Below are 24,515 nucleotides of genomic sequence, written 5' to 3' on the forward strand. Positions count from 1 at the left end.
TGTTCCCAGGAACCAGTTTGGCTGGTTGATTAAAACCAACAACAAAATTCTGTTCACTGTAAAAAAACAAACATTTGAGTTCTACATTTTTGAATGTAGTGTGAGCTGACATCTTACTACTACTCTTATTCCCTAAATCAATATAGCTAAATGTGTACAGCAAATATCTTTTGACACAGGCGGCATGAGCTCGTGAAGATTACTTTTAGTTTTAGTGCACCTTTGAAAAAGAGCGGTGGCCGAACACCCTAAGGGGAGGAGCTGCGTGTACAAAGGAAGGCTTAAGACATTTAGATCCTATGCAAAAACTGTTTTGGGCGTTTCTTAGGTTCTAATATTTTTGCTAAAAACAGCAATAAAAACTTTGTCATTTTTGATTAAGTCTTTTTGTTACACGAAAAAAACAACTGATATCAGTTGTGGATTATTTCATTGGTGTATTTCATTGGTGCATTTAAAACGTGGTACTGTTTTTTTTTACCAGCACCACTTTTAAAAAAACAAGTACTGATAAAAACATTACGACGATAGTAATTCATGACAGCGTAACAATTTTAATTAAAGAACCATGCATCTTCGAGATTTTGAGAATTGCGTTTATTGTGAGCCCTACGATATTTTAGCTTCTAGGTCACAGTACGGTATAACACCTAATACTGGTAAAGTTTCGATATCTTCTTAGTTCTGTCAGAGCCTAATAATTATTATGTAAACAGTAATTACTTGGACTAAACCATTGGTGCACGTCCTGCCTCTTTAAATATTACGTACACCATAGCTTGTGCTCCCCTCCAGTGCCCTCGGTGACACAAGGAGCGCCGAATGTTCACTTTTGTTCAAATACGACGCTAACGATGCAAGGTGCACTGTTCCATATCTCGGATCGTTTTGCCAAACAAGAATCGCAATGTAATTACAAAATTTAAAATGAGAGGCTGTTCAACCGGATGGCATACATGTATCCGGGGGGAGGAAATTCGTTCGTCTATCGACGAATCAACAACTTCTGAAAAATACCATTACAGAAAAGGGCTTCTTCCTCCGTCTACGTTACCAGTCATCATGGGGGTGTAGATTTTTGAACGCTGCCTGCTTGGAGGACGGTGAAATTTAAAGGAGAGTGCACAGGCTCCTACACCCAATATATGGCTTTCATCATGATGAAGAAAAAGAAATTTAAATTTAAGGTTGACTTCGAACTGGACGAACTGTCCTCTGTGCCTTTTGTTAACGGCGTCCTCTTCTGTAAAGTCAGGCTGCTTGACGGGGGCTTCTCGGAGGAATCATCTCGGTAAAAATATTTTATTATTTAAGTGAATACTGTAACTGTGGTTTCTTTCCCACCCTCGTCATCATTGATAATTGCTGTTTTTTTTATTTTCACTTGGGGGGGGATTAAAAAGTACAGGTGATGAAGTAATTGAAAACATTGTTCCGTTGTAGTTGATGTTATTGCGTTCTGTAAAGCTTTATATATATCTTGAAATGAATATTCATGCATGGTAAAGTTGACGGTCATCTGCACTTCTTATACTAATGCTGTATTAATAAAATATGTGCCGGGTTTTAAAGCACTAATGATTTGTAATGGCTTCATAACAATCACAGGAAGTCGATGGCCGTGGGTGACAGATTGATGTCAATCTGAACTGTCAGAAAGCAGTACAGAAGTTAGCAACTGATTTCTAAGTGTAGACTATCTGTGCTGAAGCTATTAAAGCACATTAAACGCTTTCATACATTTTTAAAAGATATTGCATCGGTTTTACATTAACACGATCTGATGCAATGCACCTGTATTATGATTGTCATTAGTATGTATAGGCTTTTGGTGTTGCTTGATAGAAGACATACAATGAGTGTATTGTGTGAGACATTGAGTGTAAGGAGAAAGATGTAAGGTGGAATCAGTATGAAACTGGAAGAGTTAAGCTGTAATCAAGTTTGCAATAATACACTTTCAGTATGCAGCAATGAGGATGTTCAATAAAGAAGAACAATTTTGCTTCCCTGCTCATACAACTTTAACCTCTTTAAATTGATCATAGTCACACACAGAAGTGGAAATTGTCATATTTGGAATAGCAGACTACTACATCCTATTATTAGCAAAGCTGTGCTCTCACTCGGTGTTGCTTGATGAATTAGTTCATGGCACTTGCAAACTTAAATGTTATTGCTGAATATGCATCTTGCCTCTGATGACACAAATGCATTTAGTGAGCAATCTGTATGCAACAGGATGCAAAAATACACTGTCAAGACATTTTTTACCATTATAGGCCTCCCAATTTTACTGTCAGAACCCATTCTTAGATTCTGCTATGACCGATGTATCGGTATGTTAAAAAAGCATACAATAAGATCTGGTTTCAAGAGCATTTGGAAATGCTCTTGTTCAAGTAAAGCTTCCCTAGTATTCATCAAGCTGAGAGCGGTCACACCTCTTGAACTGGCCATCCTTTCTGCTCGGTCATTTTTACCTGCTCACAATCTTCACACCCTTTCAAGCTGACGGGTTTGACGTGATTGAGAAACATAGGCTTGAACAAGTAAGTCTGGGTTGAATGGATGGTAGAGGTGTGATTAGCATGCCTCACCTTGATGAATAAGGGTTTATACAATCTTAAAACCATGTGAACCAAGTGTTTGCAAATAGTTATGAGCTATTGTCTGAGTGCAGATAGCTTATCTGTGGCAGGAAACGCCCTGTAATGTATTTGTGGGGTGAAATGTAGAGAGCTGATCTTAATTCTACTGTGGTGGCAGTTTTGAACTAATCTTTACGGTAATAAGGGAAACTTGCACTTTGATGGTCTTTACATGATCAGAAAAAATGCACAGTGCTTATTTCAGAGAAACCAATATATATTCTATATATACCCAAATCTATACGCAGCAGATGCATTCTCCCTTTTATAGAACTTTTTAAATAAGATGAGTGGATGCACAAGACCTAACGTCCTCATCAGTTTGTAAAAGGAACAGGTATAGATAACTTGCAGGAGTTATCGCTGAAGTGATGCAAATATGTGCAGTTCAGGATCAGATGTAGAAAGAATGAGCAATGCTGATGCTTTTGAAGTTTTATTTGAACGTGTGTGTGTGTGTGCAATGTGTGGTGTTGGTTTTTAATTTTTTTCATGATAATTTGAGTTTTAGACCAAAACCTTATGGTTATCTGCAACACTACCATTTTGTATGCTGTTTGTGAAATATGTGTTGAATAAGTGTTGCATACTTGTCAGTGTTCAGTCAGTTTATCACTTTGAAGTTTGACCTGCAATTTTTACAATCAGTTATATTGTCCAACTGCCCAACACTTAGCTTAAACAAACACAAGGTAAATCATACAATATTGCATGATGAAAGAGTTTAATAGCTGACCCTAAAGAAATGAATAATTAAGCCTTCTGGGACCTGGATACAGGTACTGAATAAAATGAACTCCATTAACCTTAAGCACAAGGAGGAACAAAGCAACATTCATGAAATGGTGAGATAAAACCTTAGCTTAGTATTTTGTACTAACAAAAAAAGCAAGCATTGAGAAAATAAAAACATAAAATTGGATACAAATGAACAGACATCATTTAGACAATCTAGCTTGTTTAGTTGATAGCAACTCTTTGATCTAAGGATTTCATTTTAACCCTCTTGAAGCCAGAGTGTCGGCTTCATATTATATCTCAATAACTATTTACAGATTCCTGCAATTCTCTGTATAAAGATGTGCCTATGTTCTGAGTCTTAAAATCATTACTCTGCGGTTTCTGGTTGCATCTTCTAGTTTGTGTTTCAGTTTTCATTCTATAGACGTCCTTAACCAAGAGGTTTACCTTGTTGACACCTTTGACTAATGTGCTTACATGAGCCAAGTCTCCTTGTAATTTTCTTTTCTCATGGTATCTAATAGAAGTTAGTGGAAATGAGATTGTTTTAGATATTTCAGCTACTGTACATTCTTAAAACACACCTTGGACTGTCCAGCTCAGCTTGTCAGCCTCCCTACGTACTCTTCGCCCGCTGGGCACATACAGATGAATAACAAAAACCTACAGATCTTTCAGTTTTGCTACATGCTGACAAAAAGCAAACCAGAGCTGCAGACCACTTGTTTTACTTTCATCCAGAAACTGTGGTGCATACGGACAGTATTTTCAAAACTAGCAACGGTAACGCATACATTGGGGAATATTTATAGAAGTACAACCACACACATTCGCCACACTCACAGTATGAGTCAGGGAAACCTCCAGTACTGAGTATTGAAATTCCAAATTGACGCCATACAGGATATAAAGTGACTCATTCTGAAATTGTGATACTTGTGTTTGCTGCATTTAAGCTGAACATTCATGATTTTCCAGTAAGCATTTAAGAATGCTCCCAGTGATCCAGTTTCTTATTTGCAGGAAGGAGAAGCAAAAGGGAATGCAGCTGGAGCTATTTATGATTTTGGATCTGTATATGTAGAAGTACTTGGTTGCTATAGTACTGCCCCATTTTGATACTTGTGTCAGAATCACTTTTGTGGTTTATTTTGTCTGCAAGACTGAAATCTGTTTATCTGTTTCTACGCTAGGTTGTCATGTCAAGACGCAATTATGACTCTTCTGATTTTTTTTTAATTGGTGATTTAAGAAACACCAGCATCGCTTCAGTAGCAGCTCACTTGCAACGACATAAATAAATGAGATTTTATGATGCCCATGTCTGCCTTGGGAAAGCATTATCCTTTTCCAGTAATCTATTCTCATGAAAATCGTCAATAAACACATTTAACCATGATGTGTCTTTGATAAATAGAAAGCAATTCGGCTGAAGCTACACATCTTTGGGCATGCATAAACCACAGTAAAAGCTATGACAAAAATGCCTATGTGTCAAATGGATATGCAAGTCAACAATATGTTACGAGAATAAATGCCTTGAACTATGGTTTTTTTTCTTTCAGATTTCACTTTTTTTTTGGTACATTCTTCTTCGGTCTAATGAGGAAAGGAATATTCATAGGGGGAAAATCTTTTAAATTAGTCACAAAGTCAGACGGCTTCAAGTCCAAATGAAGCTGAACTGTTGATACATAAGTCAGTAGTTTTATTACATGGTGTACCCATGGCCATTGATCTACTCAAACCTGTCTGGCTAACTTGGTGTTTGGCCTTTGATGTTGACCTTTAACAGATCTGTGTAGATGGTTGACCGAAATATACAAAGCTGGATTAGGAGTTCAAAGATCCAGTGAGTCTGACTTCTGTTTGTGGACTGCGCTCGTGATGTACAGACATTAGTTTGACCCCTTACAGAGCACAGGTCTTTAAAAGACTTTTAAGATGTACCCACCATTATTTACACTAAGCTCTGCAGTTATACCAGTATTTGAATCTTGGATTGGAAGAATTTTACAAGAAAAAAAAATCATGTAGTTGTTCCAGTTCTGTACATTAGTTACCTTTTTACAATTTCAGTTGAGTTCATATGTAAGTGAAATGTTTCTTAATCTAGTTGTGCATAGTTTGTTTCAATTAATTTATTCATTTTCCACATTCCACATCACAGATTTAAACTTTGTTTTCTCTGTCTGCTGTGCAACCTTGTCTAGTAACTTGTCAGGAGTAGGAAGCCTATACTGTATGTCACCCTACTAATGAACATGGGAGGAAAAAAGAGTTTTCTAACTTGCTTTTGCAGCAAAGCCTCTAGGGTCATATTAGAGACATGAGATTGCTTGTTTTAAAGTTAGGCAGTATAGTCACCAGCTGCTTTTTGTCATCAGCCCTGGCTATTATACATGTTGGTGGTACGTTGCTCCCCTTCCTGTGTTGAATTCAGTCTGGAGTGACATTACTTAGTCAGTGGTGTCCTCCTTTGCTTCAGTCGTTTTTTGTATCGGGTATGTACTAAAACTAATGGGGCTTCAGATTCTTAGATTATTATTCATCACTCTGTTTTAGTCTGTTGGAAACCTTGCTAATCGTAGCATTTTTTGTTTATCTTAAGTCATAAGAGACGAGTGATACTACTTTTCATGCAGATGTGAGCAACACTTTCTATGATTGATGTCTCTGACTCTCTGAAAGATATTGTCAGCGCGTTATATATTATGTTGAACTTAAAATGATCTGTTAGGGACGGCTAGCACATAGATGTACACAAGACTCTAATCGGTTCATATAGAAAATTAAAAGTGATTGGTAATGGAGCTAAGGGTCACATATGACCTCGCTACTGTCAAGACAAATCCTGTACATAAGTGAGATAAACTATTTTCAGATCTGCTGTACTCAGAAGATGCAGGCAGTGTATCATTATGAACATCTAAATATAGTGGCATTTGAAACAGGATTCTGCCAAATGGTACTTTAGCCCACATAGTGCTGACAAGATTTTGCAGTATATTGGAAGAAAATCTGCATTATGTCAATGCCTTGATTTAGTCAGAATTTTATGTTAAGAATACTAATTAATACTCTGCAGTTTTAGGATGCAGAGAATAAATAGTTATGACTGGAAGTCTTCAAGTCTTCAAGAATTTCCTTTTAATGGAAGGTGAAGTAGAAAAGTAGAATTTAACACAATTTTGCCAGAGCAAAGTGATCTGAATCACAAAATATTTTTATGTGTAATTTTATCCTATGAATTAATGATGTAGAAGAACAGTTCAGATTGGTTTCTTTTCAAATGTGAACAATTTACAGACAATCATGAACATTTTTAGATAGAGGTCATAGGCAGTTTTTCATTATTTGGCTTGTTGTATTCTGTATTTTTCAGCCGGTTTTACTATACAAGAGTGTCATAAATCTAGGGAGATCTCCAGGTCACAGGGAAATCTAGTTCTAGATGCGTTCTGGAAATTCTGATGCATATGCCAACTTTTTTACCATTTTGAAATCTGTGAAAAGTTTGCATCTGTGCCGATTTTGATTTTAGCGGACATTAAGGAGAGAAATGATTCTGTTGGCAAAGCATGAGAAACTAGAGAAACCAGGTCTGAAGTGCAAGTGCTCTGAGGCAGAAAGCCCAGAGGATCTGTTCATCAGTAGAGTGCACTGTGTCTCACTGTAAATGGGTTTCACTGTAAATCAAATATTCCTTTAATTCTTCTTCCTGCTCCACTTAGTGCTAACTAGATTCAAGCAAAAAAAAATGGAAATGCAATGCCATTATCACACTTCCTAGCCTTTCACTTGAGCGGTTTGCAGAAGCATGGTGTGCTTTGATGTGCGAGCATCACATACAGTAGCTGCTGATGGTTCCTGATAGAACTACAATAGAATCTACAATGTGCTGTGGTGGAAAAGCCATGTTTTAGTTGTGTAGGTGCAAATTCTCTATTCGTGTCACATTTGCAGTCTGTGGATGCGAATAGGCTATTTTGTTTGTATAAAGTGTTCTAAATGAAGTACTGCTGGTTCGTTCCGCAGGTGAAATAGCTTTTCTTTTCACATTCATGTGTCACCGGGGATCATGAACTGATCTGTTGTAGACTGCTTTTATAAAGCATTTAGGAAATGAAATAGAGGTGAAAGTGTCAAGATTCTTGTAGGGGAGAATATTCAGGTTTCTTCAAAGCTGAACTGCAGTGATGGGTGTTTTGGCTGCATTTCCTGGATGCTTAATAACTGCCATCTTGTTACAGATCAAGTGAAACGAAGACAGTGCTGGATTGTCCATTTGTTTTAAAGATTTAATGAAGAATGGTTTGAACAAGGCGGCGGGAATTCCTGCCCAGCTAATGTTGAGAGAAAAGTCAGGCTCCATCTCCTGTGTATGAACCCTCCTCCTTCCAAATGAGGGGGTAGCCCACTAATCTGAAATGATCCCTTCTGTAAACTGTAAACTTCTGTAAATTGCATGTTGCAGATCACTTGTTTCCTCAGGGTTAACCTGATCGTTCTGGTGGCAGTTTCGATTTCATTTTGAATAATTTGCTTTGATCCACCTGGTGATGTAAAGAGTCTACAGAAGAATCCAGTGTTTTTTTTAATTCTTGGCCAGTAGCACGTAAGACAAAAGCATGCGCTGGTTATGTATATCCTGATTAGCAAAGGATTTAGCTTCTCTTTCCTAAATAAACACTAGGTAGTTTAGGATTTGCGATAATTAGTGTTCTGTGAAACCACTGTAAAGATTTATATTCTATGTTGTATGTATCTATTATTAGCTGCCATGTTACTGTGTAGAGGTCAGAAACAGCCTAAATCGTAAATATAGTGCATCAGTAAACTATTTAAAAAAAATGAACGTTTTTTTTATTTAAAAAAACAACACACATTTATTATTAAGACTAATAAAAGATATTGTATAAATATTGTTTTAGAACTGGTGTAGCTGAAGATTTGTAGCTTTCAGTTTTGTAAGATTAGCACTCAGGTGTAACAATATGAAGAGAAGAAACAGTTTTTGTCCTTGTTGCATCTACAATCTACAATCTACAATCAAGCTGCTCTAAATCGTACCACTCCATAAACAGTAAAACAATACATTTGATTTTTTTTCCCCAGTTACTTAAATGCAGTTAAAGAGCATAAAGCCAGCGTGAACACACATATATCTTTTCATAGAACTTTAAGGACAGGGTGTCCGAAAAAAACTAACTAACTGCAAAGTCTTTACAATGTTGCCTTTTCTGATCTAGTAAATTAAAATAAGAATAAGAATAAGATAAAAATGCATCCATTTCTCACACAGTGAGAGATAGGCTTTTCAGTTTCATGCCAGCAATGAATTTTTTATTCTGAATGTAATCTTAATTCAGTATTGTCATGCAGTGCATTTAAAAGTGAGCTGTTTCTTAGAATTGACCACATCATAGAAACCAAAAACAAATCAGTGAATCGTTTTATTTATGGCAAAAGTGGTGATACCCATGCATGTTTGTCATCATAACTGACTGTTTGCCAGAATGACTACAACCTGTTTTGTCTTATTATGTTTCTATAGTAACCATTTGGTTAACAGATTTTGATTTAAAAAAACAACAGCACAAGAAGGCGTGGCATTTTGGCCCAAAGTAGTTGAGTAGCGTTCAATTTTCCATGATAAATATTTGCTGCTGTGTGGAAGAACTGCTGTTTTGAGTATAAAACTTAAGGCTGCATGTTTTAATTACTAGATTATTGTAACAATCAGGATTGTGAAGATTTGAAGATTTGTTGTTTAGCTGGAGTGGCTGCCCCATCTTCTATTTTAGTCTTATGAATGTTCTGCAAATGTGCTTATCAGTTGTGCCCTTCTTTTTTCAGAAGAACTATATATTTACTCCTGAAGTGTGTGTAAAGTGTTTTAATTAATCACATTACACAACTTGAGAAGGGAATTCAGTTAGATTCTGTGAATTTTATTCAGATGTGCGGTATGTTCTAAGTGAAAGATGGAGAGAACCACTTGTTTTAAATTTGTAAATGGTGTAGGGGAGCCTAAAAACTGCCAATTCTACATTTTTTAATGTTGTACTACAGGGTGATTAGTTCTCAAGGTGCATACAGCTTTATATTTAAATTACTGTTAGTATGTACCCTAATATGATTGTTGAATTTTAATTTGTTTGAAAGCTAAGTCTGATGGTATTCCATTGTATTTGCCAGCTTTTATTATTTGATGTGGCCAGCTGTTTTTTAAGTAACCATATTAAGGTAGAGATCAGAACGTTTGGATATTCAAACATGATACATTGAAACTTTGTATTGAATGCTTCCAGTGTGACTCTGGTATTGAGCTTTTGATATACACCCTTGAAACCTTGAAGGCAAAAGGCTTTGGTGATGAGTTGGACCAAAACATCTTTCTAGAAGTTATTTGGGATTTGTAGATTCAAGGCTTCGTACAGGGTGGCATGCTATCTCTGCCCAAGCACTGGGGCCTTGGGATCAATTCCTGACCTGGGGTGTAATCACCATGGAGTTTGTATGTTCTCCCCATGTCCCACAGTCCACAGAGACACTGGCAGGTTAATTGTCTTCTTGTAAAATTTGGCCCTGGCGTGAGAGTGTTGGTGTGTATGGCTGTGCCCCACAATGGACTGGTGTCACAACCAGGGTGTACCCCACCTCACGCCCCCTGTATGACAAGTTAGGCTCCAGCTCCTCTCCGACCCTGAATTGGAATGAAGCAGTTAGAAAATGGATGTAGATGACTATGGCACTTTGTTTTGACATGGTCTCTGCCTTCATTTCTGCTTAGGGAGGTGGTGCAAGCCAACTGTGTTCGCTGGAGGAAGACCTTCTCATTCCCATGTAAGATGAGTGCCAGTGCCAGTACTGGAGTGTTAGATCCCTGTGTGTGCAGAGTATCAGTAAGGAAGGTATGTGTTATTTTTCTTTGCCTTGTTGACACATTGGACTTCATTTTTTGGTGGTCTTTTTTTGTCAATTGTAAATCATATTTTAAAAAATCTTATAAAAAAATAATATTTTTGTAAGTCTTTCAGTATACATTTTTTCCCCGCAGAAATAAAGCAGATTCTGTATTATATGATCACAAAGCTGGGATAGCATACATTAGTGTTTCCTGAGCAGTTGAGATTGTCTGATACCTGCTTTGCTAAAAATGGTAAATCCATTTTTGTCTAAACATAAATGTACCCATCTTATATAAAAGTAGATTACATTGGATCTCATCTAGTCAATAATTTAGGAAAAAGTCATATTTTCTGCTCCAATAATAATCCAAAAAATTCTCTTTCCAGGAACTAAAGGGTGGAAAAACATTTGCAAAGGTAAGGTAGAAACAAAATGTCAAAAATTTTAAGCCATTAAATCATCACCTTTTATGGACATACTGTGTGTGTGTCTCTGTGTCTGCCTGTCTGCTCTGTGATCGACTGGTGTCCCATCCAGGGTGTTCCCTGCTTGGCGTCAGTTTCTTGTCAAGATAAGCTCTGGCTCCACTGCAGCTCTGTATTGGAAGAAACGTTTAGAAAATGGATGGTGGAACAGTTTAATAGAGATTAATTATACATGGTTTATTTAATTAAGTAATTTGGAGATCATTTGGAACAGTTAGTGTACCCCTCAGCCCTTAACAACGAGTTGTTGATTGTTATTCTGGTCATGTGGAGCAGATGCGTCTGATTGTTTTCAACACATGAACTCTAAATCACCAGTGCTAATTGCTCCCTTTAATGGATCTGCTTTTTTTATTTGGATTTGATTTGTGGGTTTTCAAAATGCACCACTTAAAGCATCTTAAACATACAAGAACTTTAAGCAGTCTTATCTTCAGCTTGCCCTTAGTTTTGTCTGGATAGCTATTATCATTTTATAGTCCTATGTAACCGTGATTGAAAGTTACCATTGGACTTTTTGGTTTATGTAATTTAAAAAATGAAATTAAATTTGTTCTACCTTGAGGAAAATAATATAATTCAACAGTTTTCTTTTTGTAGTAGCCTTTTCAGTTTGTGGTGAGGGTGGCCTGGTAACAGGGGAAAATGTACATCAACGTGATGTTATAAAACAGTACGTTTTACATGTCTTTTTTGAGAGAAACGTTGTACAAGACCACCTCTTATCAGTGATCAATAAAAACATTAAACAAAAAGGCTTATTTTCCTTTCTGTTTTGCAGCTTGGTTTTGCTGACCTAAATCTGGCTGAGTTTGCAGGCTCTGGGAGTACGACACGTAGATGCTTACTAGAGGGTTACGATACCAAGAACACCCGTCAAGATAACTCCATACTCAAGGTGGGATATTTTTGTGAAAAGTGGCCCAAGGTGTTAGTGTGTGCCCTGCCTTGCGACCATTGATTGTGAGGATAGGTCTGGGCTCCCCCACAACCCTGAATTGGACTAAGTGGTTAGAAAATGAATGAATGAATGAATGGATGAAGGTGGGATATTGTGGGAATATCAGATAAAATTCCTGAGACTGATCCATTCAACTGTGTGGACTGTTATAATATAAAGTATACAGTAGAACTGTACCAACCAGTAACTGTCTATATTTAACTGTATAACTGTAATATTTTTTATTTATATAGTTTTGAAGTAATATATATGCAGGCTAAAGAAGTATAAAACTTGTTAATCTAACAAAAATAATGAACAATATCTTTAAGGGAAATTTGTCATTTTTATGTAACATGCTTATTCTCTTTCCTTTATTTCTTTTCAATGTTTTAGGTGGTTATAAGCACACAGCTCATGTCTGGAGACCCCTGCTTTAAAACGTAAGAAATCTGTGTGTTTGCGTGGCTAAATATTTACAGATGGTTAATTGTCTTCCCTAGCCCAGGTCTAGTTTACAAAGGATTACTGTTCCTTCTCATGCTTATGCACCTGCTTGTCAAAATAGACATAATGAACTCTCCCATCCCTTTTCTTGATGTAACACTTTTCATTGATTTTTTTATTACATTATCATTAATCAATTTTTAAATCAATTTCAGATTGATTGGTATAAAGTAAGGCAGTATACTGTAAGCACTTGAGGTTTAAAACCTTCAGTGCTTCAATTCAAATACAGCAGTACTGTAGAAAACTTTGAAAATACCATCCTTGGTTCATTTAGATGTAGGATTCAGATTTTAGTTTAGCTGTTTAGCAAATTTGTGTAATACTGCAACAGAAAGTGTCAACACACTTAAAATGAGATTGTTTGAGAGGAAGTCAGTGGAGTAGATTATTTCCGTTCATCGGGTGGCCAGAAAGGTTTTCTTTTCAAAAGGCTGCTTCTCAAAGCAGACTTCCTGAAGCCTTGCATCGTTGAAAATGCATTTTAAGAAAGTGTCATGGTGCAGTCAGAGAGTCTAACAAACCTTAATTCAATTGGTAAAGCAATTTCTCACTTCTATACGTGATCTGCTGTACAATTTGGCTGCTACATATAATCCAAATGGGTTCTGCACTTTAGTGGTGGATGAGTGGGATATGTAAAGTGCTTTGGGATCCTTTGTCTATATAAAAACCTTGTCGTGCAATTCTACATTTGCAATTTACAAAATAATAATTGTTGAAAGGTACAATTATTAAGCTATTTGTTAATGTAATTAATAATTTGTTATAATTTTGTTAATATTGTTAATATGATATTGCTGTAGTAAACATTTCTACAGAATACAAAAAGGGGCCCTGAATTGGGAAAAAAAAGCTGTTTTAAGAATAATGATTTATTTATAGAATTTAATGACTTGTAAATGACCTGAGTTGGGGTAGGATTTCTAAATACTACCCACTTTAGGAAAGAACAACCTTAGAACAGGATCGAAGGAAAAACTTAATTTTCACACTGAAAGTGATACACCGTGGAAGAACTTGTCAAAGCGCACTAAATGCTTCTTTACTCTGAAGGTGAAATAAAAAATGTATAAGATTTTCTGACTTCCCATCAATGCAGATTCAGAGTATAAGTTATTCTGTTGTTGTCTATCAGATAATGTGACCCTAATAACTGAAAATGGATACTGCAACTATTCAGAAATTAATTTAGAAACATGCCACATTGTGCTGGTGACAATCAAGGTGATATTTTCTGATGCTGTAAAGCTGTTTATGAATTATTATTAACTGGAATACATGTATATATTAGTAATTATTCAAGAGTTGTGCTTGCGCCCATCCATTTGAGAGAAAGCTTAGGAATTGAACTAGCAATTACTGATGCATTCCAGAAGCAAAAATTCTTGGCAGTCACATGTGTTGTAGCTCACTAGATAAAATGCTAAAACACCAGAAGGCAGAAGGTTGCTATTTAAATTTGTACTTGATATGAAAATCCTTCTTAACTGCCAAATCTGCTTTGAGGTAGAGTATACCGTGAGAATTTCAATTGTCTGCAGGCTAAGCTGCCTGTTCTCATGCACTGTAGTCATTGACTACAGTTGTTTTTGTGAGTGTAGCTCTGAGGCTTGACAGGTTCGTACGTGTAGGTCTCGGAGCTCTTAAGGTCCGCCATGGCTTCCTGGCGGAATGTTCTAGTGGTTACTTGTAATCGGACTTTTTTTATAATTTAAGATATCACAGCCTGAGAGAACCTTCCACTCCAATGTCAGGTGCATATTTAACCAAGGAAAATTCATCCTTGGTTACATCATGGAAACATCTTCATGTTTTGTTCCCTTTTTGCATCCTTAATACCATTTTGCATGTTTTATGGGAATATTTCTTAAGTGAGTTATGACTTGTCTGTAAGGGGAAATCTGTCATCTAAGTACCATTGCTTCTAAAATCATTCCAGTTTTAAAACTGTCTTCAAGATTATTACTACTACATAGAGTGCAGTCCATTTTTGCTTTTTGCTTTCAGTCTTGTCTTCATTAAGTGAATGCATGCTCAGTGGGATTCGGGTTGGGTGATTGAGTTGGCCAGTCAAAAACATTCTACTTTTGGGCCCTGAAAAACTCCATAGTTCCTTTAGCAGTATGTTTGGGGTCATTGTCCTGCTGCAAGGTGAAGCACCATCCAATGAGTTTTGAAGCATTTGGTTGGATCTGAGCAGATAAGATCCTTCTGTACAATTCAGAATTCATCCTGAAGAGCAAATTGGGGTTTTGCCAGAGGAAAAGCAAACAATTTCTGAAAACCAGAGAAAGGAACTGGAGATCAAAAATTTGTTATAATAATGCAAGTGAATGTGGAAAGTTTTGAAAAACAATTTCTGAATGTTTTTTTTGTACTAGCTCTTTGAACATAACTTGGAGTAGAATCTGTGTCATTTCATCAAATTTTAATGGGTGGACTTTTCTTTTCATTTGGAACACTGCTTAGCAACTGAGCTTTACTGAAAAATTGAGTCTTTGCAGCTACATTTTTCAGTCTATTTACTGGAGTTTTGGCAACACTGCTGTGTGCGTGTGAGTGAGCCTAAAGAAAACAACCTGTCATCGGGAAAAGCAGGATCACAGAGGATACTGTGTGTTTCTTACTCATCTGTTTGAAAATCTACTGATGAAATATAAAATTACTCGAGAAGATCTTAGGTTTGGGGAAAGACTGCTTTTAATTTTGGAGTGGGATTCTCTCCAAATGTAACAATTTACACAACAATGTTTGACACGATTTGTCTCCTGATATTGTGTAGAAAAAATGACATTGTGTTTTTGTACCTGAATTTTAGTATTACAAATTCCAAGAGTTTTAGATCTTAGGTTAAGATGGTTTGTTGAGTCAACCAGTTTTACTAGCGTCTGACAAAAAAAGGAGAATCTTTCTGCCTCGAATAAAGTAGCCTTCACAGATTGATTCCTCTACAGTCAAAAGATTCTTTAAATATTATGAAAACTTTACTACTACGTCTCCTACTGCCAAGAGCCTGGGAAGTGTGTCTCAAGAGTTCTCCCTTGGTTTCATGAATAACTAAACCATAAAAACACAACATTTAACCCCAAAGAAGAAAGTCACAGTATTCCCACAAAAACAGTTGCTAATGTTCTAGCGTCTGTCTTAACTTGCCATAGATAAATATTTTAGTCATTTTAAGTCATTCTGTCCCATCAGAAGTGCTGCTTCTGATGGTTTGTTTGAGGTTTGTTTCAGGATTCAGTGATGTAGATTTATTCAAGACCTGGCAAGTAAAAAGTGAGAACCATCCTGGCTTTAAAAGAAAATGTTAAGTTTTCCAGGACAATCCAAATATACAGTACCAAGAAACAAATGAGAACTGTGTATGGGGAAACACCTTTAAGGATTTCATTTTGTTTATTTGATGGTGGCCTAATGAAACTTATGGTGTTTGGCTTTGTGACCCCATAAGAATGTGACAAATCCATTTTGGCTTAAGATTGTATTGTAAGCAGTGACACGGGAATTATATAATCCTTTAAGCCCTGTTAATTGTTTCATTGTTTATATTACTGACATTAGTGATTACTAACATAAATTCTGCAGCATTCTAGTATAGTAGTTATTTTGATTGTGAGACACGATATATGTGACAATTACAGAAAGAGAACTACCATGTTTAAATGCATTGAGATCTAGCAGTCTAGATTAAATACATTTTTGATACAGGCATCTTAAGGTATTTATGTAAAACAGCTTTACTCAGGTTATATTTCCTAAAGCTGGATTAAGAGCTGGATTTTGAAATGGAATGTACTGCTCCTAATTTAAGTAGCTTTTAATAGAAGCTGTTCTCTGTAACATGACTTGCCATAACCCAGAAACCTTTTCTTGAGCTATATTTTGCATGACCTAAAGTTACATAGTAACTTTTTAGTATTTATGAACTAAATTTATTGAAAACTGTTTCTTCCGTCTACATGTTCTTTTTTTATTTTTATGTTTTCTGCACTTCATACCAAGTGTAGTTTGGTGGTGCTGTCCTTTGGATGAGTCATTAACCTGAAGGACTAGCTACTTGATCATTAAAAGATCCCTTGGAACTTCCCACAACTGTAGATATTCATCTTGGATAAATTTAACAAATGTCAAATTTAATTGGTGAAGCATTTTTCTCACTTCACTAATTGAACTGAAGGGTAGTAAAGATGCTGGCACACGGCACCTAGTAGGGTCCTCAATGGTGGTTGAAGTGGGTTCCCTCCTAAATGTAAAAGGCTCTGGTGTGAAAAGCGGTATATGGATACAATTAAATACACTACTAATTATTTTATACTTTCCTGTTACATACTGCCCACTAAGGCTACAATAGGAAACAACAGAACCATATTTCTGTATAGCTAAGAATTGCAGGTGTTGCAGACTTGACCTGTTGCCATAATTTGAAAAGCTATATATTTACTTTTGTAGTCTTTCGTAAAGAATATGTGCTTTATTCTTTGTCAGTGAAAACTCTAAAACAATAAGCAAAGCTGCCTATCTCTAAAGTATTCCGTAACACTTATACCATTGTATCAGATCAGCTTGTGCTGTAAAATAGAGATAAATACTTTTTGTGTCACAGAGCAGTAGTATGAGAGACTGGTTACTGGAACTCTCTCTCCTATGACATCAGACAAGCTACTGTATATCTCATGTATTTTTGTGTTATCTGTTTATTTTTCAGGCTGAAATGTTTTTGTTGAAGTGTATTTTTTAATTGATGTCTTCTCTGTAGTGTTTTCTTTATTGTTACTTTAAGTGTATTGAGATATTGTTTTGACTAATTCTGTCAGTATTTTTTTTCTTTTCTTTAGTTACAGGTTTGTCATTTTCAAGCTATTTTAAATGACTTTGTGATATTTCCTTCTCATTAAACACAAAATAATTTTCATTTACAGGCCTCCGTCTACAGCAACATACATCAGCATACAAGGAGAGACAGAATTTCTACATGAAGACAGAAAAGGAGGAGATACGCAAAAACCATACCTGAGTATTTCCGGTACATTCATTTAGATGTCATTAAGATGTTCTTTGAACTGCAAAAATTTAATATGCTTTTAAATTCACAACAAAAGTCCAGTTATGATGTGCAGATTTCTTTTTATCAAGATAAGCTTTATATATTTAACTGGTAGGTGTATTTTTGGAACAATTTGCAAAGTAAGTTTCAAAACATGATGAATGTCCTATTTTGAGATAAGAAGAATTCAACTTTGTTGTTCACTCTGTACTTGCTGTATCTAGAATGTTTCTCGAGAGCCTCTTAAGTGAATTAAATTGACAGCCTTTCCAGGTTTATGACTCTTTTCAGATCTCATAATTTCTCTTCAGCTACTGCAATCTGACATTATTCACACCATTCACAAGGATCATGGAAAGCCACATAACACTTTAAGAGGAAAATCCTGGCAGCTCGTTGTTTCCATAAGTTAACAAAACCAATAATATGTCAGATTTTAAACACACAAGCTGCTTTGCACTGTAAATCACCACCCTCGATCTCCCCAAACATTATCAAACATAGTAGCAGGAAGTAACTTTTCTGCCACTGACAATAGTTTGTGATGTTTTTGCTGCCTATGTGCTAACTTTAACTTTGCATTCTGTTATACGTATTCAGTATTTCCTTTTTCCTGTGTTGTGCCATGTTCTGGGGCAATTTGTGAAATTATTTCTTCAGATCTCCATTCATCCTTTCTCTCTGCTTCTTCTTAATTATACTCAATTAAAACTAGACACATGATTGAGTGTGAGACTATTTTGCTCCTAAACACAGAGCAGAAGTACTGTATGTCAAAAATAGCTAATTACAGGCTTTTATTTTACAAACCTAACAGAGATCCCAGGAAAGTGTGCCTCTGTTCCTGATGAACTGGGGATGTGGGGTCACTCCAGAACTTCAAGCTATGCTAGTCAGCAGTCTAAAGTATCAGGTATGGATATTAACAGATCATAAGCTTTGTTACCATCATACTTTGAGTAATTGTGGTGAGATTTTACATTTGGGGAACATTTTCAAAGATTGTGGGGTAGAGCACTTAAATATTACAAAAAGCCCCAGTGTCTGTGTTATGTGTCAAAGGCAGACTAAATAATTAAATCCCTGTACTGCGATATCAATGTGTTTCCCTGATTTTTGTGATTCTTCCTTACCATCACTGTGGCTTTTGTTTTCTGAATGTATTTTTGAAAAAACCTTTGCTTTGAATTTTTACTGCTTCTCTAAAACTCTGCAAGTGCTTTGAAATTGCTTCCTGTAGGCTTATCCTTACCTATGGTGTTAATACCAAATTTATTGCCATGACACAGAGCAGTGGACTATTGGGAATATGAGAAATACAGATTTACTTTGAGTAAAGCCCAATTTTATTTATCCTTACGTGAATCAGCATATATCTTGTATGTAATGGACCCAAATATGTAGACTTTCTACTGTCCATCTTTTTGAAAATGGAAAATGTAGTTGGAAATTTAGCAGCAAGAACTTACAGCCTTTTACAATTAGACATTTGTCAGTGCACCATCTCCTCCTAGTCCTAGGGAATACAGATGGAATGTTCAATAGATGTGGATAGTATCATACTCATGGGAAATGTTGGTATTTATTTCCATACATTTAGGCCATTGATCAAAGATTAAGGGCGTAGAAGAAATAAAAAAAAAGTCACATCCTCCAGTTTTAGCCTCTTAGATGATATAAGATTAGATTCAGGCATCGGCAGACTATGTAGCATCTTCAAAACGGGAAATAAAATGTGCTCTGTTGAACCAAGTTTAAAATCCTGAGCATAAAGGAGACCATATAGTGGAAAAACGTATTGGACGAGAGGCAGAGTTTATTAAAACTGTTAATAATAAGATGTGTTGTATTATATGACAAGGTTATAAACATTATTAAAGTGACAGAAGGCTATAGTTTAAGATGAGGTCATGCAAACTAAAATAAATTGAAGATTCGTGTTTTGTATTTTGCCGTTTACAGCTTCTTTGCCCAGCATTTTGATAGTTTTGGTAAATTAAGCAAATGGCTCCTTTTGTTGTGGTGGGTTCTGATCTAAGCTCAGCTGTGCCCGTTTTGTTTTTTTGTGATGCCGCAGGGTATAGCACGGGGCACTCGCGCTCCTCCAGTCTCTCGGAGCTCTCGCACAGGAGGAACACCTCGGTGGGCAGCACTTCAACTGGGATTGCGAGCATTCCTGAGCCCAGCGACGACCGGGATCCCAGGACGGGGCACTGTGCTGCAGCCTGTGCAGCCATGCCAGAGCACCTCACCCCTGTCAAGAGCGCGTCCTCTTCAGAGCGCCTCAGCAGGTAACCAGCGACACTGCGCTGCGACGCAAGACGCGACTCTCGGAATCACAAATCTTACTCATGTCCACAAAACAGGCTCTGTTGTTTAACCTGAATAAACCAGATTAAAATATGTTTCAGTCTTCTAGGGAAAAATACATTTCAGTACCTCACTTATAAATGTGTTCCGGTTTTTGGTTGACTTACAGTAGTGTCAGATATTGATTTTAAGGAGAACCTAGACTCATGGCAATCTTATCGGGGGCATCCTTTTTAAAGAACTCAAATGACACACCTCCAAGAGGTTTCTGGGAAGGTTTCACTCCCAATTTTTACAGTTTTGACATTTATGAATATTTTAACCCCAATCTCCTTAATAAACTACAATCTATTGTCTAAAAAAGTACTACTAAAAAAACACTCAAGCTTCATCTTAAGTGCCAGAGAGGCATCAGGAACAAAATCACCCCAATATGTGAACCACTTCATGATCTGCCAGTTTTTACCATGTTTGCACAGGCATCCTATGAAGCAGGATTCAGTGGAGTCTCAGCTGAAGAGGGTTGATGCCACAAGAGTAGATGCCGATGACATTGTGGAAAAGATTCTCCAGAGTCAGGATTTCACGCACAGCTTATTGGACTCCAGCACAGAAGGTATCTCAAGAGTGACTGACTATAAATGCATTAAAAAAGAAAAAAAATATTTGTTCATATATGGGACAAATAATGAACAATAGTTAGGTTAATGTGGGATTGTATATAGGTTGGAACTGCAAGTGAAACTGCGGATTGCAGAATCAAGGTTTGAAATTTTTTTTCCCTTTTAATTAGCAGGAAGAGACTTAATCGCAGTTTGGAAATGAGATTTTCTTAATTCCATTTCTTTGTTTTCAATAGCTCAGATCACATTTTATCAGCCTGTTTGAAAGATTGCTGAAATGTGCATTTATTATGAGGTTTCTGCTTTACGAAAACTTAGTTTGTTGCCTTTTACTTCGTATGGGAGACTGTCATTTGAGATTATTTAAAAGGGGGGTGAGTGTTTTACATCATTCAAATAATGGACATGATCTATCATTAAAGATTAAACATCCTTCTCTGCAGAGTATTGGGAAAAGAAGACATATGTCAATACCTACTTATTTTTAGGTTGCTTAGCAACCAGAGTTTGCCTCAGAATGACAAGTACTGGCTTTTGCAATGTATGTTTGATGTTCAATATTTTGATTTTTTTAACCTGTTTTGGGATTTCAGAAGAAGGATTGCGGTTATTTGTTGGTCCAGGTGGAAGCACTGCACTTGGCACCCATCATCTCCCCACCAGGTGTGTTGTTTAAGACGTATTCAGATCGCCAATATTACTCTAGGCTAATTGGTAGTTTTTTTTTTATTTAACAGCTTAATTAACACCTTGTATGTAAAAAAAACCCAAACACACCAGAATAATTGTGTACAGGTGTGGCCAGTAACAGGATGGGAGAGCTCCTGGGAAAGCTAAGGTTACTGCTGGAAGAGGTTTTGCGGGACCAGTAGGGAGGGCTCACCCTGCGGTCTTTGTGGGCCTTAATGCCCCAGTGTTGTGATGGGGACACTACACTGTAAAAAGGCACACTCCCTTGGATGAGATGTGAAAACCAAGGTCCTTGCTTTTTTTCCCATTAAAAATCACAGGGCGTTCTGGCAAAATTTACCATGATTGGTAAGGCCAGGGGGAAATTTGCTTCATCGCTCTGTCCTCCTCCCCCTGTTAAGTGATGCGTGATGAGCATATGGGTGGATGTTGGCTGTCATCATATCATCCGGGGGGGGGCTACATGTTGATGGTGATAGAAGAGTCCGTCCCCATTACCTGTAAAGCATTTTGAGTGCTTTATTATAATAATAGTTATTTTTATTATCAATAGGTTCTCAAAAGGCTTTGCAGAATCTAAACATAAATTCACAGTCTGAAATAAAGTATGTTTAATTATGAATAGAAAATGGTGTGTTTGTGCTGTGACGCATTTCATCTGTTATTTCAGGGTTGGAGCTGGGGCGTATGAGCAGGTGGTGATTAAGCGCTAGAAGAAGGGGTGTCCTGGCAGATGAATGGCAGATCTAAAACGGAACCAAAAAAGGGGGTGGCAGCAACAGCATTGTTGTAGCTCACTTCATTCCAACTGCAAATTTCTTAAAAACATGCAACAAGAGATCGTCAGGGACTGCATAAAAAGGCAATGGAAATGGCGCCCTCTGCTGTTAACTCCTTGAAGAAGTAGCGTAGGAGAGACAAATTACAGTACTGTGTATAGCAAGAATGTAATGCAGAAAGCATATTACTTGTTTCCAACTACAGTAATGGTGCTCAGAAAATTTTGACTTTGCAAAGATCACTGAAATTCCACCAAATGCCAAGAAATGTGGTTCAGTTTCAGTATTTGGCTAACATGAGGTATGAAGCACCAGGCTAAAGTCCTATACTGTATTAAGCTGGAAGAGACGATATCTATGCTCCGTTAACCCCTCCATTTCAAATGATTTTATACAATATTTTTTTATTTTGATTTATTTTTTTACTAATTCAGTTTCCTTTAATTCCATTTTTTGTTGGTCCTCCCTGTGCTGCTAAATCGTTTACTAGGTTAAAAGGCATTCAGTTTTTTGAAAAGAGACTTCACAACTGACATTAAATTCTCTCTGACTGCTAAGCACAGTGTTGTGTTATTGGTGGTATTAACTTTTTTTGCTGTTGTAGTAAAAATACAACTGACTAAAGGGATTACAAACACCGGCAATTCCATTTCATAAGTAGAAACCTTGTAAGGCTGCTAGACTGACCTTTTAAAGTTAGTATTTAGATTCAGTTATCTGATTTAAAAAATAGTACTCCAAGTTCCCTAATCCCTTATGAAAAGTCTAGTTTGTGGGGTTTAGTGTCATGTGGTACTACATACCCACATTTTGTGTGAGAAAGAGTCTAAAACCAGTAACCTTCTCTAAATAAAATAATTCAGTGAATTAGGGGTCCCAAGAACAACTGCTCTTTGTAATGAAACACTTTTGCATGAATTAGATTCCTAAACTGATCATTTAGGCTTTTTTTCATCACTATTATTAAATATTTTTGAAAGGTTACTTCTTTATTGTAGCCTGCAATATTTTATTATATATGTGCTTACTGGGGTGTCTCTCTTGTGTGGCAAAACTATTTCAGTAATGTGGTATTAATCAAACTTGAAAAAATATAAAAAATCTAAGTTAGGTACTCCAACCTATCAATGTTTACTTTTGGAATGTTTGTTGTACTACTACTGATTTTTTTTATGATTCTTTTAAATATTAAGTTTGTTGTAAGAGTAGTGGGATCATTTAAACCTACAGTGTAGCACACCAAAGGTTCAATAGATGAATGTCTCTGCACCAAAGAGTGATTTGCACTACATTTTTAAAATTAGCATGTATTAATCAGAAGCCTATTGAAATATTACTAGACATATTCTCAAGTGTTCTAGCTTTAAATTATTTCATTTATCATTTATTTTCAACATGAAGCTAATGCTTTTGAGACTGATCTGACCACAAGTTAATGGAGGTGCTCTCCCAAACTGGTCCAGAGGTAATTTCTGCATCTTGGAGAAACGCTGGGTTAAGTTTAGAGACGTCTGAATTTTTTCATCATAACCTGAAAAACCAAACATAAAATGAACCCATGTCAGTGTGAGGCAAGAAAAAAAGATTTAAAACATCTTTGATATAATTCATAGTTTAAGAGCCTGCCCACATGTTTCACATGGTTTGTGTACACTGTCTCTCTACCCCCCCCCAGACTGACCTAATACTCAGCCTCTATTGTGCTCCATATAGCAGACACAACATTTCATGCAATGTCAAGATTAATTTGTGGAAAGGTCCTTACATATCAATGCCAATTCTTGCAATCTTCTGTTAGTAATGCTTTTTTTGCCCACCAAGAACCATGATTTACAAAAGTCATTTTTTAAACCTTTTTAAAATGCAATCACTTTTATGTATCTTGTATTGGAAGTTTATCTTTTGTAATTCCAGTTTCAACAACTGGCTCTCAAATGGTCACAATGCAATTGAATATGATTATATAATCTAAGTGTCTTGGCACTTTGTTCTAGCTAAAGTATAATTTTACCAGCATCTTACACTGCCTTTTGAGATGCCCAAGCCATTAACACTTGGCTTTCAACTGCAAATATTAAGAGCACACTGCTCCACAATTGTGGAGCCTCTTCTCTGAATGGAGCACAATGTCCTAACGATTTTCTTGCCTGAGTGGGACTCTGAAATACGTATATTGATGAACAGGCATTATTATTTTGAGCTTTAAAACTACAGAATTGTTCAACATCCCCTCGTTCATAAATGCAGTACAGACATTTTACAATTCCAGCATGTAATCATCTTGAAGTAAAGCTGTATAGAAGGACTTTTTTTTTTTGTACCATAACCTTGCATTAAGCTTGCAAAAGGCTGTTACCAGGCCAATGCTACAATCCTACAACAGCTTTAAATCCAGTGGTCTATGCTCTTCAATATAAGTCACTCCACATAGGTTATATTATTGTATAACTTCATTGTTTTTGAAAAAAGTGAAGTGACTTCTGGAACACAATTTTTCTAACAGGAGAATGAACTTCACATTTAAATGACTATTAAACTATTTTGTGTTCCACTTATAGGTACTAAATATATTGTGATAATTCAACATGAGTGTGTTTTTCTGTGAATCTTTAATTTTATAGAATTGTATAATGTTTGTAACTGTAAAGTGAAGCCAGGTATAATGATCCAGCAAAGCTTAGTATCCACAAAGTCACAAGTGTCTTTTTAAAGAGAAATCTAACCTTTGCTTCATTCCCAATACATATACTTGCACATGTAATATGTATTGTTAATTAAAAAAAGCTATTTACAAGTGATTAAGTTGTATTTTCTTTCTTTCAAA

At 36.4% G+C, this 24,515-nt stretch overlaps 1 protein-coding gene across 2 annotated transcripts; it reads left to right on the forward strand.

Annotated features, from left to right (window-relative positions):
• Window positions 1-783: 783 nt before the first annotated feature.
• fam102bb (family with sequence similarity 102 member Bb) lies at window positions 784-24,489 on the forward strand. 2 transcript variants are annotated; one of them, XM_006634875.3, is made up of 11 exons: window positions 785-1,291; window positions 10,189-10,309; window positions 10,694-10,723; window positions 11,574-11,690; window positions 12,129-12,175; window positions 17,165-17,268; window positions 18,107-18,202; window positions 19,367-19,580; window positions 20,079-20,215; window positions 20,816-20,885; window positions 21,583-24,489. In XM_006634875.3, exons 1-11 carry the CDS (start codon window positions 1,146-1,148, stop codon window positions 21,623-21,625), a joined length of 1,125 nt encoding a protein of 374 aa, XP_006634938.1. In that variant the 5' UTR covers window positions 785-1,145; the 3' UTR covers window positions 21,626-24,489. The 2 variants fall into 2 exon arrangements, with proteins under 2 accessions (XP_015211039.1, XP_006634938.1); XM_015355553.2 differs by lacking the exon at window positions 18,107-18,202 and having other exon boundaries at window positions 784-1,291.
• The last annotated feature ends 26 nt before the right edge of the window (window positions 24,490-24,515 follow it).

This window comes from Lepisosteus oculatus, chromosome 9 (genome assembly GCF_040954835.1).
Source record: "Lepisosteus oculatus isolate fLepOcu1 chromosome 9, fLepOcu1.hap2, whole genome shotgun sequence".
Classification (NCBI taxonomy): domain Eukaryota; kingdom Metazoa; phylum Chordata; class Actinopteri; order Semionotiformes; family Lepisosteidae; genus Lepisosteus; species Lepisosteus oculatus.